At 42.7% G+C, this 13,533-nt stretch overlaps 1 protein-coding gene across 12 annotated transcripts in view; it reads right to left on the bottom strand.

Annotated features, from left to right (window-relative positions):
- The window catches only part of PDE5A (phosphodiesterase 5A), a 119,202-nt gene that overhangs the window by 58,351 nt on the left and 47,318 nt on the right, over nucleotides 1-13,533 (bottom strand). For all 12 annotated transcript variants that reach the window (XM_083756462.1, XM_083756455.1, XM_083756456.1 and 9 more), the window contains one exon: nucleotides 979-1,567. In XM_083756462.1, the coding sequence (XP_083612588.1) occupies nucleotides 979-1,563 (585 nt within the window). In that variant the 5' untranslated portion in view covers nucleotides 1,564-1,567. The remainder of the gene's footprint in view (nucleotides 1-978; nucleotides 1,568-13,533) is intronic.

Genomic DNA, 13,533 nt, shown 5'->3' with positions numbered 1-13,533 from the left:
CAGGTAAGGCTTGGGGTGAACCCTGTCCACAACCCTGCAGAGCCCCTATCCCACAACCAACGTTTTCTCAAGCTTGGGTCTCCAGTTGTTTTTCAGACTACAATTCCCAACATCCCTGACCACTGGTCTTGGCAGCTAGGAATGATGGGAGTTGTAGTCCAAAAAGAGCTGGAGATCAGAGTTTGAGAAATATTGAGTCTGATGGGCAGCTTCCTATGTTCTTACAGAGAGCAAATTGTAGACAATGGTCTAAACTGACCTTAAGAGACTGCAGTGAGGCATTTTAGGGAAGGCAACACTTTGGCATATCAGGTCCAAGCCACCTAGCATCATAAACTGTGCTACAGCACTATTAACAGTTCAGTAACATGCTGGTGTCATGTGCTTTCCATTACCTTCTCTAACCAGAAGGCCAACTGTTGCGTTCCTCACCATGTACATTCACACAGAATTTTCTAAATCCATAATGAGAGCCAGGAGTGTGTAGTGGTTAGTGTGTTGGGCTAGGACCTGGGAGACCTAATCCCTGCTCGGCCTTGAAGGTCACTGAGTGGCCTTGGGCCAGTCACCATCTCCAAACTAACCAACCTCACAGCTTTGTTGTGATGGTAAAATGGAGGGTGAGGGGAGAACTGTGTACACCATGGCTGAGCTCTCTGGAGGAAAGATGGGACATCTTTGGTGTGGCAAATATTCAGCTACAGTGGAACCTCTACTCACAACCACAATCCATTCTGGAGGCCCGTCCGGAAGTCGAAACGGGTCACCAGGTGAGGCGCTGTTGTGGGCAGGCGCGCGGGGCGATTGCCCACTTCTGCGCATGCGCAAACAGCTGCAAACCCGTCAGTTACTTCCAGGTTTGCTGCGGACATTGGGCGAAATGGATGAGAGCAGAGGTGGATGTAAGAAGAGGTTCGACTGTAGATGAGTGGTCTCTCTGGATAAAACGCACCCACCGCACAATTATTCTTTGTTTACCTCATAGGCATCTTTGATGTTCAAAGGCTGCCCCAAAGCTGCCACGTGTCCCACTATGCCTTTGTTCCACTCCAGACGGATGCCATTGTTTGAAGCTTCTTCCAAGGTGGAACCTTCGGCAACGTCAAAGAGCCTGCTGATGAGAAACTTCTCATTGGAACTGTCTTCACACACCAAAAAGAGGGAGTAGCGGTCGGCGGCAATGAGTTCGTGGATGTGCAAGAAAATTTTGTGGCAAAGGGCTGTGACATCCAAGTGACTAGAAATGTCCTTCACCAATTCTAAGAGCCTTGAGCACTGATCCCCTGCATCGCTCCCAAGCGTCCGAGGTTGGAGAGGCATCTGCTCCTTCTTTTCGGAGTCCGACAAGAAACTCACGGTTCCAACACAATCCTTGACAACAATAGGCCTAAGGGGCCTGTCAAACTCAGAAGCAGAGATCTTCCTGGTTGGGGGTGTGGGATTAGTGCTCTCTGCCCGTGCGGCCTGGTGGCTGGGACAAGAACAGGCCTCACCGTGCTGCTTGGCCCCCTCTTTGCACACTGGTATGGGATGAACTCTCTCAGAAAACCATGCATTGACCATCTCTCTGCAAAAGAAGAGAAGTGCAATAAATAATGAATTCCATAAAAAAAGGAATAAATGTTTAAGGAAAGCAGATCCCCAAAGAGTAGTCTACTACCCATGCCTTCTAAACATGGCATTTTTTAAAAAAAAGATGTACACGTTGTACAGCCACATGCTTGTCCTTTGCTGAATGTTCTCCGTTTCAAGCCAACACAGAGGCTGACTTGAGCACTTAACATCTTGCATCTCATAAAAAGGATGCATTCCCTCATCAAAAGCTAGCATCAGAAGTTCTGTAATACTTACCCTTCCTATTCCTAACGGCTCAGAACTCTGAAGGATTGCAGATTTAGAAAGAAAATAATGGCCAACATGCAAGACAGACAAATGTAAATCTGTCATGTTTAAAAAGCAAACACTAAAAAGCTTAAAATGCTGAAGCAACACCAGTTCTATGTCAATTCTCCAATCTATGTAAATTACTCAAATTAATTGTGTGCTGATTTCTTTTACATACATTTGCTTTGCTTCTGCTAGTTGTGGGGATAACCTCTGAAATCCTGCCCTTTAACTACTGCAAATTATGCTCAGTGCCTTCTTCACACTCAGCTTCTGAGCTGTCAGCAGGCTACACTATGCTCTTACACTGACTGTTGCCTTCAGTTTTAAGAAACAATACAACTGTTGTGATGCTCAGTGGTACGGCTGCATGTTTGTTCCTGGGTTCCAGTCTCAGCATCTCAAGTTAAGGCTGCAAATGTTGCCTGAAGCTCTGGAGAACCAATGCCAGTGAGTGTAGAATCAGAAGTCAATTAAACAGGGAGAAAAAATGCTGTAGATATAAAAACTGTGTTTTTATATGTGGGTTATGTACACCAGGTACTGTCATTAAAGCTAATTCTTTCACTTGCCATAATCCTCAAAACAAAGTACAGCTAATTGTTGCTGTATAACTCAGTTTCTCTGCTTCTAAACAATTGCTCGTGGTAACTCAGGAACGTTACAAGGCCCAATTTTTTACAGAACTTTTATCCTTTACAGATGGTGGAGCAATGGCTGCCAACTTTCCAGATTATAGTTAGAATGAAGCTTCCATGGAAACTAAAAGACTTAATGTGGAGGGAATAGTGTTGAATGATACTGAGGCTTTCGGGGACCAAGGATTTGTTCACTTGCGCCAGTTTTTTGCGAGCGAATATGAGGGGCATGATGTTTACTAGAGCTGCTTTGTTTCCCTGCCCATGAAGCAATAATGCAGCCACTGCCTGCCTGTCCCTATGTAGACCTACTAAGATCACTGTGGTCATCCAGGAAGTTCCAGTTAGCGGTGCCACACATTACACTCCATTGTATAGTGGAGATCTGTAAAGGGGTATTTTCCACTGTTGTCCTTTGGAATGTTCTTCACCCTAACCATAGAGGAAGCCTCGTGGGTTACTACTTTCCCAAACTTACCCTGACCGCTAAACCAGGATTTAGTTTGTTTGTTTTTTGTATTTACGATGCTGTATTGTTGTGATCCTTGATCAGTGTTTTTCTGGTGGTTTATGGCGATGGTTTTTAGTATGCATTTTAAGTTTTTGCTGTAGACCACTTGGAGATGTTTTAATATTAAGTGGTTTACAAAGTGATATTGTTTTAATATTAAGTGGTTTAGAAGTGATATTGTTTCGTCTGCCTATTTAGGCATATAAAATAAAATTGTACATCAACGATCCCAGGATAATGTGCTCTGCTGTATACAGGAATCCCCTACGCATAGTCTTTGATTTATTAAAAAAATTAAACTCTCTTCTAACTTTAAACAAACAAACAAACAAATTCATATCACACCCATCTGGCTGGGTTTCCTCAGCCACTCAGGGTGGTTTCCAGCACATATAAAAACATAATAAAATATCAAACATTAAAAATAAATATCTCTTGAAATAACTAAGACAGAAGAATGAATGCAGATGTTGCCTGGTACTGGAACCTCGGGTGCTCACCTGCTGGGAGTTTTTATATTAATGCCATTAGCTAGCTCTGCCTTTTAAATTAGCATATGTTAAGAGGTAAAGGGGATCCTTTTATCTCAGCGAGCTTTTCCTTTCTTGCAGCAGCTCAGCCTGGCTTTCTCATAGCAATGCTTAAAGCTATTCGATGCCTGTTAAGAATTAGGAATATGGCAGCTTGGCTAAGCAGAACGCAGGAATAAAATTGAACTTGTTGTGCCTCGTCAGTAGCCAATGGTTACAGTCATACAAAAAGCCAAAGCATAACTTGCTGCTAAGTAAATGAACAGGAAGGAGCCTTGGACTTCAAAAGGAGGACCCTGGAAGAGTTTAGTTTCAGCAATAAAATAACCTGACTTGTAGTTGTGTAGATATCAGTCATCATGGCTGAACATAAACTCTGGAGGAAGACCAGGGGAGAGTGGGAGCATGTGAACCCAAGACCTGTGGCGGCTCCTTCTTGCTCAAGTGTGCAACACTAAACCATGGTTTAGCGTTACATGCCAACATGGCCACAGTGTTTGCTTTTGTTTTGTTCTGAATCCTCAAACAAGTTGTACCAGAGCCTTGCAGGATCAGGAGGTAATGTGATTCATTACAGCAACACAATGCAACACAGCACACCACTTGGCCAGTCATGTTTCAGAGACACACATTACATCCACCCTGTACATTTAAAGCATAATTAATGCACCCCCCAAAGAATCCTGGGAACTGTAATTCGCTGGGAATTGTTGATTAAGGAGGGCTCTCAGGATTCTCTGGAGGAAGCCTTGTTATTTAGAAGTATGGTGTGGAAGCGTCAACAGCACTACTGTTGCAACCAGATACCTTGGTGTGATAGTTCAGGCTCTGGACTTTCCATATTTTGCACACAATCTAAGGAGCTAAATGTATAATTCTAGTAATCTGGAGGACTTCTGGTCTTTATTCACTGCCTTCTTCCAGAGAGCCTCTATAGCCCAAGAAACACGAGAATGTCAAGACTGACTTGCTACACTGCAGAAGCTTGCATTATGCAGAAGATTGTGTCTGATAATGTCTACAGAGGCAATCCAAAGAGGAAGCAAATAAATTAATTTAAAACAACACTGAGAACATAGAGGCAGACAGGGAGACTGATTTAATCAGATCGAAGTCAGAGGCAGTGTTCGCGCAAAAATGCCTCCTTTTACAGGATTGTCAAACAATGTGATTCTCGCCCGCTGCTTGTGTTATTTTTAAATAAGGCAAACAGTGTGATCAGTTTGTTAGAGTGAGAATACCAAAAAAGTACCCTCGTGCGAAACTGTTATTACTGGCACCCTAACAACTCAACTCAGCTTCCAACTATCTAGAATGCAAGAGTCGTGGCTTCGCCCTATAAGGGATTTCTCATTGTTAATATGGAGAGCACAGTAAAACCAGAGATATTGAAGGTCAAGGCTGCAAACAAAACACACAGATGTGTTTACGCAGCTATTTTTGTTGCCTTCTGATCCCATGCTCAAAATACCAAAAGGAGCAAAACAAGACTTAAAGGTTGTCCAACTGGAATATTTCAGAACGGACCTCTCCGTTGACTGCGCTCCACCACCAGATTCATCAGGCTCCTCCCTCTCACAGGAGTAGGCAAGAAAATCTGGGGGGCATCACACCAACAACCCTGTACCCTCTAGAGGGAGAGATGGGACTGCATGGCCTCTCCATCGACTCAGCTGAAAGACTAGCAGCTTTTGGCTTGTTCTCTCTTTGAAGTCTTTCCATTCCACTACAATAACTCTAACACCTTGGGAACCATGGCTCTAACTAAGGAATCCTGGGAGCTATAGTTTGTTACAGTTCCTGGGAACTGTAGCTCTGTGAGGGGCTCCTATCAACTCTCAGCACCCTTAACAAACTACAGTTCCCAGGATTCTTTCGGGGAACCCATGACTGTTAAGGGATGCTTTAAATAAGGATGTATGGTGGATGTGACCTAAGAACCGGTGCCTGAATCTGCTTTCTGCTTTCTTCTTTCTCCCTCCCTATCACATTTCCTTTGGTGTCTTTTTAGCTCAGGGAACATTTTTAGCCCAACAGGCCAGGACCTTATCTCCTGTTGATCATCTGATGCCATAGTGTCATCAGTAAATGACACCTGTCAAAGTCCATTGTGCAGTAATTCCCAAACACCTGGCAACCAGTCGGTTGAAAGCCTAAAGGCTGGGATTATCGTATTACCATACTTTTCTGTGTATAAGACTATTTTTTTTATTCCAAAATCATGTTCAAAATTAGAGGTTGTCTTATACATGGGTAGTGCATTGTGGAGCTGTGGGATAGATTGCTGCTGTGAGTTGGAGATTGTCGTTGGTGGCTGCTGCAAGGGCTGTTGTTGATTGGCTGTCGCTGCGGCAATTGGGCTGTTGATTTGCTGCTTTCTTCGGCAATGGGACAGAGGATAGTCTGGTCTGGCGATGTACGCGAGGGGCGGGTGAGCGGGGTGGTTTTTTTGCATTTTCACCTTTAAAAAGCTCAACAGTATACCTGAAGGAGCGTCTCCACCCCCATCGTTCTGCCCGGATGCTGAGGTCCAGCGCCGGGGGCCTTCTGGCGGTTCCCTCATTGCAAGAAGCAAAGCTACAGGGTACCAGGCAGAGGGCCTTCTCGGTAGTGGCGCCTGCCCTGTGGAACGCCCTCCCATCAGATGTCAAAGTGATAAATAACTACCTGACATTCAGAAGACATCTTAAGGCAGCCCTGTTCTGGGAAGTTTTTAATCTGTGATATTTTAGTGTATTTTTGGTTTCTTTGGAAGCCGCCCAGAGTGGCTGGGGAAACCCAGCCAGATGGGCGGGGTACAAATAATAAATTATTATTATTATTATTATAACAACTCTTGCCCCCCCCCAAAGCTTAACAAAAAGCTCAACAACTTTGGGGAATCTCCCCCCCCCATTTTCTTAATTTTGAGTCCCCCAAAATAGGGGGCGTGTTATACATTGGGGCGTGTTATACATGGAAAACCACGATATTTATGTATTATTTGTTAAATGTATATCCTACCCTTCCTCTCAAGGGAATCCACTGTAGCAAACACATGAACAATAAAACAATTTAAACATATTGTGACCAATTCCAGTAATCCAATATAGTCTGCAACTGTATCTGTAAACTGCTCTTGCAGCCTTTTTCAGCTGAATAGCGATGCAGAATGATGGGGGGAAATATTTTGCATTTCTGTTCACTGGAAGTAGATTGATTATCATTCTAGTCTATTAACACAGTGCATGTGGAATGAGTGTGTGGAAGTGAGCCCCAATGTATAAATGGAATCTATGTCCATACATGCTGGTTATATGTGAGCTGTGTTCAGTTGTTCAGGTTAATGCATGGCAGCTGAAGGCGGGGACACTGTGTGCAATCCTGCTCCCCCTCCAACATCCATTCACTCTTCATGGATTAACGTATGAAGAACTCTTAATTTGTCTCTAATGGGGGAAATGGCACTACTAACCACATCTGCTCAGAAATATCTCACTGAACTCAATGGGGCTTACTCCCAGCCCATTATGTGGGGTTAGGATTGCAGTCTTTGACCGGAAAATCAATGTTTAAAAAGTGATTTGCTCCACCATATCTGCAAACCAGGAGTCCATGGATGGAAATGATTACATTTGCCACCTATTTGGAGGGAACGAGATTCCTGAATGCATGGGCAGGGACTGGCCCTCCCATCTCGTTTCCATAGCGAGCAACAAGCCCCACTGAATACATGAACCATCTCTGATGGATTGCACTTGTAAGCACTGAGGTTGATATGCACCAAGTAACAGACAAAATATAGGAAAATCCTGCTCAGAAAGAGCAATTAATTCTTATGGCAGATTATTTCAAGCACCGTTAAATGCCCTTCCCCTTTTCTTTCTTCTCTGAGTGTAACTATAACTACTCAAAATGTACAATTTGATCACCTATACCTGATGTCCTCCAGATATATTTGGACTACAGCCATACTCACTGGGGCTGATGGGAATTGTAGTCAAAAACATCTGGAAGGTACCAGGTTTGGAAGGCTGAACTAATTCCTAGCATGAGCTAATCTCAAATGGCACACACTCACACAAGCCGACTAACAACCGTATATGGTTTTCACGCCCTAGAGTTCAGTCCATGGCCCTTACTTTGCAGGAATAAAATATGCTGCTGATTATGACTTATGAGAAATCACAAGACATTTTGCCAACAGTCAAAGCAAGAACAGGAACTTGCTCTGAAACCTATCAACAAAATCACATATGTGCCCATTGCATAATCATCGGTCTCACACAGCACAAGGAAGAAAGTGCTAGTTGGTCAGCGCAGGATTCCCCTTTTTATATCCTCCAAGGATTTTTTTTTTTAACGCACACCATTCATCATGCACATTTTATCTCAGATCCAAGGTTTACAGCAGGCAGAGGCACGTTATTATATTACAGAGCAAATCTACTGTAATTATGGGTCGCTGCCTGCTAGAGCACTTGGTACAGAGCTCTGGAGATGGCAGAAGGGAGCCAAAAACCAAAATGTTATTTCATAGCCTGCAAAGAAAATGACCACTTCTATGAGAATGGTTTAGCTTCTTGCTTGTTTTATAAACTGTGGATGCACATGCTTGGATATAAGATGCAGAGGATGGAGCACTGGTCTTGAAATTTGTTTTTAAAAGGAATTCAAATCCCCCTCCAGCTCTATCTCTTCTTGGGCAAGTTACTGTCTTCCTGCCTAGCCTACCTCAGAGGGTTGTTGTGAACTCTCGGCTCCTTAGTGGAGGGGAGGAACACAAATGTAGCTGTATATATTTTCAAACCATTCTCAGGGAATCTTACAGCTACCTGACACAAAATTAAATTTCTGTTTCGGGCATTTTGTGATTCCTTGACCTGCTTGTCACATGTGACAAAAGCTCATGAACATACAAAAGGAAACCACTGTCAATTATGACATACAGCCATTTGTCATGTGACATGGGGCTTCCAGAAGACACTTCTGGGTAGGATTTGTTTTCTTGAAACTGCTTATACTGAGATCTTAAAATGGAATTTTAAAGTGCAAACAAAAATTAGTAAATCAGACCTTCCTAGAAGCAACATCTTAGGGAATCCTACTATGATCCTCAAATTTTGTAAGTTCATAGTCCTCACAGTTTCTGAGAACTTGTAAACATGGCAGTGTGACAAAGGGCGGAAAGCTAAAAACAATTTTAAATGCCATCAATCTACTGGCCTCCTGCTTGCACCATCACCATAGCTCTCTATAACCATTGGAACACTCCCAAAACATTGGATTGCACTGTACATATAAGTATTTTGCAATTTCAAATCTCATTTTTCAAAAAATGCTAATCTAACATTTTGGAAAAGATAATCTTGTGATTCTGCATAGCTGGGAGTTATTAATAACAGGACTAGCATAATAGAAACCAGCTATAATCTTCAGTACTGAGAGAAAGAATACCACACTTTCTGGCACAAAAGAGATTGAATTCTGACAGGGACACATCTTCGTGGCAGTGATGCAGTGGAGGGTGTGTGTGTGTGTGTGTGTGTGTGTGTAAGAGAGAGAGAGACACAGACAGACAGACAGACAGACAGACAGACAGACAGACAGAAACTACCGGTATATAAAATCTGCTGGAATTTAGGACTCAAGTTATGATAAGCTCCTGCACTTCAGATTCAGGACTACACCATTGCTTCTTGCTAAAATCTATATTTCTCATTCCTAAATCTGATCAAAAGAAACAAAAGTGATAATTCATTAGCATGTCTATTCTCCCCCACCCTTAATAAACTTTTTCAATTAATGGAAAAGTAATTTCCATAGAATGCAAACTGAGTTGTAAGGTAACTGATGGTCAACAACCAAAAGCTGAACCAATTTCGTGTTTGAATATGGGTGAAATGCCAAATATATGTGATATTCCAGGTACAGAGTGTTGATCCTATCAAGGCACATTTTGTGCCAATTAACTAAATATAAAATGTGATTTGCAGTATTCCTACCCCTAGCATGAATTCAGTTTGGATTTGCCCTCAAAGAATGTGCGAAACTGCATCCCTATTTCCAGTGCTTTTTTTCTGGGGGGACGCATACCCCTAAACATTTTGTGAATCTTTGTACTTTTGTCCATTTACTGTATTTATTTCCCCCAATTTGAACTATAAAATGGTGATTTTCTTGAGTCATTATGAGAGTACCCCTAAACATTTTAATTTTTTAAAAGAAAAAAAGCACTGTCTATTTCTACAGATATTTTCTCCTTCCTGCGGGGATGGGCAGAAATATCCACATATATTCAGGCAATTGTTCACATAGCTCTTCAGATCCAAATCAGACCCAAGTGAATAGAGCACATTCATTCATAATGAGATGAAGGTTGCATTAAGACATGGGGCTGTGTTACTTTGAAGAAATGGAGGCAGTGAGAATTTTTACTTTCTTGGGCTCCATGATCACTGCAGATGGTGACAGCAGTCACAAAATTAAAAGACGCCTGCTTCTTGGGAGAAAAGTGATGACAAACCTAGACAGCATCTTAAAAAGCAGATACATCACCTTGCCAACAAAGGTCCGTATAGTTAAAGCTATGGTTTTCCCAGTAGTGATGTATGGAAGTGAGAGCTGGACCATAAAGAAGGCTGATCGCTGAAGAATTGATGCATTTGAATTATGGTGCTGGGGGAGACTCTTCTTGAGAGTCCCATGGACTGCAAGAAGATCAAATGTATCCATTCTTAAGGAAATCAGCCTGAGTGCTCACTGGAAGGACAGATCCTGAAGCTGAGGCTCCAATACTTTGGCCACCTCATGAGAAGAGAAGACTCCCTGGAAAAGACCCTGATGTTGGGAAAGATGGAGGGCACAAGGAGAAGGGGACGACAGAGGATGAGATGGTTGGACAGTGTTCTCGAAGCTACCAGCATGAGTTTGACCGAACTGTGGGAGGCAGCGGAAGACAGGAGTGCCTGGTGTGCTCTGGTCCATGGGGTCACAAAGAGTTGGACACGACTAAACGACTAAACAACAACAACAATACTAGCACTTCTATCCCAATTTTGAACACTCCTTTAACACCACAGTACCTGTTACAACATGGAACCATGGGGTTTTTTTTACATATACATTTGCATGTTCCACTAAATTTATTTTACACCACGTATGACCCAATAAACATCACTGGACATGTTGCTACTCCCCCAGCATTTACGCACTTCTGTTCCCCCACATGATTCACCCATGAAAACTGCAGAAAAACTGTATGATGCTATACTGCCTAAATTTTGTCAGTTTTACTCCTGCATTTTTCTGGTTTAACACAGTTGCAAACAGATTCTTTGGTGAAAATACTAACCAAGAAATAGGTGCCAGATTCCACTATATTCTGCTGGATTTGCAAAGGTGGCTGTTTTGTTGTGTGAAAGAGCAAATAAAATGCAGAAATTATCAAGTACAATGGCGGACTTTGGGCTCTCAAATATTAGGGGAACCCTGTGCAACACTAAAATTATGCTTCATTCTATAGCATAGTTGTGGTGCCCCATGCAGTGTGATGCCCAGTGCAGCCACACCTGTTGAGACACCCTAAAACCACCTGCATCGTGTAAAGAAACATCAGGAAAATGGAATCAACTGCTGTCTGAGATGCAAGCTGAAATAAAGTGATTGGCAGCCAGAGAAGAATGACAGACCCAGAGACTAGGGCATGTGCATCGGAGGGAATGTTTGTACCCTCCCAGATAAGGGTTTTCGAAATTGCACTCCCTTCTCAGTCCCAAGTGAATCCATAGCCTTGAAGAAAACAGCAACATATTTTCAGCTCCAGCAGCATATTAGGGACGCTTATCTACTGGAAGGGACGCACTGTTTTCGCTGCAGAAATGAATATGCATAGTTATCCATGGCCTCCTTACACTTCCACACAGTGCTGAACATCTATTTTAGGAGCTAAGGTGAGGGATACTGAATGACTAATGAAACTCTTATTAAAGTGAGATGGTTTTCATTCATCATCTCATCGAGCAATCTTTAAGGGATGTCTTTAAGAAAGATCCTAGTATTCCAGTTTACAGGTAAAGAAGGGTAAGCCAATAATTTTGCTGGCAGTTTTTTGCTGGCTGAAAATGCTAAAAACCCAGATCCAGAACATACTGCTAGATCAGCCTTTGTCAACCTGGTACCCATCTTCTGTTTTGAACTATAACTCTCACCAGCTCCAGCCAACACAGCCATGCTGGCTGGGACTGGGAACTATAGTTCAAAACATATGAAAGGTATCAGATAGGCAAAGGCTACGCCAGGGGTCAGCAACCTTTTTCAGCTGTGGGCCGGTCCACCGTCCCTCAGACCATGTGGTGGGCCAGACTATATTTTGAAGAAAAAAATGAACGAATTCCTATGCCCCACAAATAACCCAGAGATGCATTTTAAATAAAAGCACACATTCTACTCATGTAAAAACACCAGGCAGCCCCCACAAATAACCTAGAGATGCATTTTAAATAAAAGGACACATTCTACTCATGTAAAAACACCAGGCAGGCCCCACAAATAACCTAGAGATGCATTTTAAATAAAAGGACACATTCTACTCATATAAAAACAAGCTGATTCCCAGACCATCCGTGGGCCAGATTGAGAAGGCGATTGGGCCGCATCCGGCCCATGGGCCTTAGGTTGCCTACCCCTGGGCTACGCTGTATCAAACTGGTTGATAAGGTCACAACTCTCCAAGAACTTCTTCTGAGCAAGATCTATGGACTCTGGGGGTCCAGAGCTGTACTACTGTGCATCCTGCATATTTCCGTGGGCTTTCAGTAAAAGAACTGCCTTGTCATCATGCCAAAGAACAGTCCCCGCCTTATAGCTCGTACTGAGGAATGCTAAACATTCAGGAACACAGATCCAGTTTCCAAAGCAAGCCCTGCTCCTGGTGTGATCTCATGGATTCTTATGAAGTCCTGTTAATTCAAGTATGTCGTATGGCCTTTTAAAAAGGAAAAAATAAAACGGGTTTCTAAGATAATGGCTTTAAGGAGTATCTTTATACAAAGTAATTCCTCCCAAAGCTCACTGAATACTTTTTAAAATATTGGGCTTGATCCTTCCCATGTTCTCTGTGCGTGGAACTGCGTATGTACACTGCACTTTAAGCCCAAGTCCAAACAATTGTCTGTTCACTAAAGAAGGAGGGGCTGTGGTCCCAAACCTCTGCTGAAGCCCCCCCCCCCCAGTCAAGGAGGCTTTTTAAAATTACCGTGAACACACAACCTACTCCGCACATGTATAGCCTGGAAAGAATCACACCCAAATTGTTTATATAGCTTAAACTTCAGTAGGCCCTGTTATAAATACAATGCCGGAGCCCTCTCTTAGTTCTCTTAGGGTGAAATAAGTTAAATGTATTACAAGATAAACATGAACTGCAAGTGACAACCGTGAGCAGAAACATAGAAAGTTAAAACAAAACATGAAGGCGGTGTCCCTCTGATGCTGAAGATGCCATTTGAAGAGTACGCTGTGGGGATTCTGATATTATAAATTCAAAGCTGCACTCCTATCTACATACTTGGGAGAAAAGCCCCAATGAATATAATGAAGCCTACCTATGAATAATATGGATGGGATCAGAACACATGAACTCTCGGCAAAACTGTTTCAAAATTGATTGCAGAAGCTTTTCTAGACAAATGAGACTGACACATGCCAAGGATTAGAACTCAAGAACACAGAGGTTGTACCCATTACCTGGAAGAAAGCCCTATGAACACAGTGGAACATACTGTTGAGTAAACCCAGATTGGACTGGGTTTCATGCATTTTTTATTTACCCATAAACAAATCACCATTACTATGTTAGTAGTTTGGAGCATCTATCCCTGACTCCGTCTTCACAATCATTCATGTGACTGTAACCAAGCCTAAATGTACGCCACTGAAATCACACAAGCAAATATGAGCAGTATGCTGTGGATATTTTAGTCTACAAATG

Source organism: Podarcis gaigeae, assembly GCF_964106915.1.
Source record: "Podarcis gaigeae genome assembly, chromosome: 9".
Classification (NCBI taxonomy): domain Eukaryota; kingdom Metazoa; phylum Chordata; class Lepidosauria; order Squamata; family Lacertidae; genus Podarcis; species Podarcis gaigeae.
This window is presented reverse-complemented; position numbering and strand designations above follow the sequence as displayed.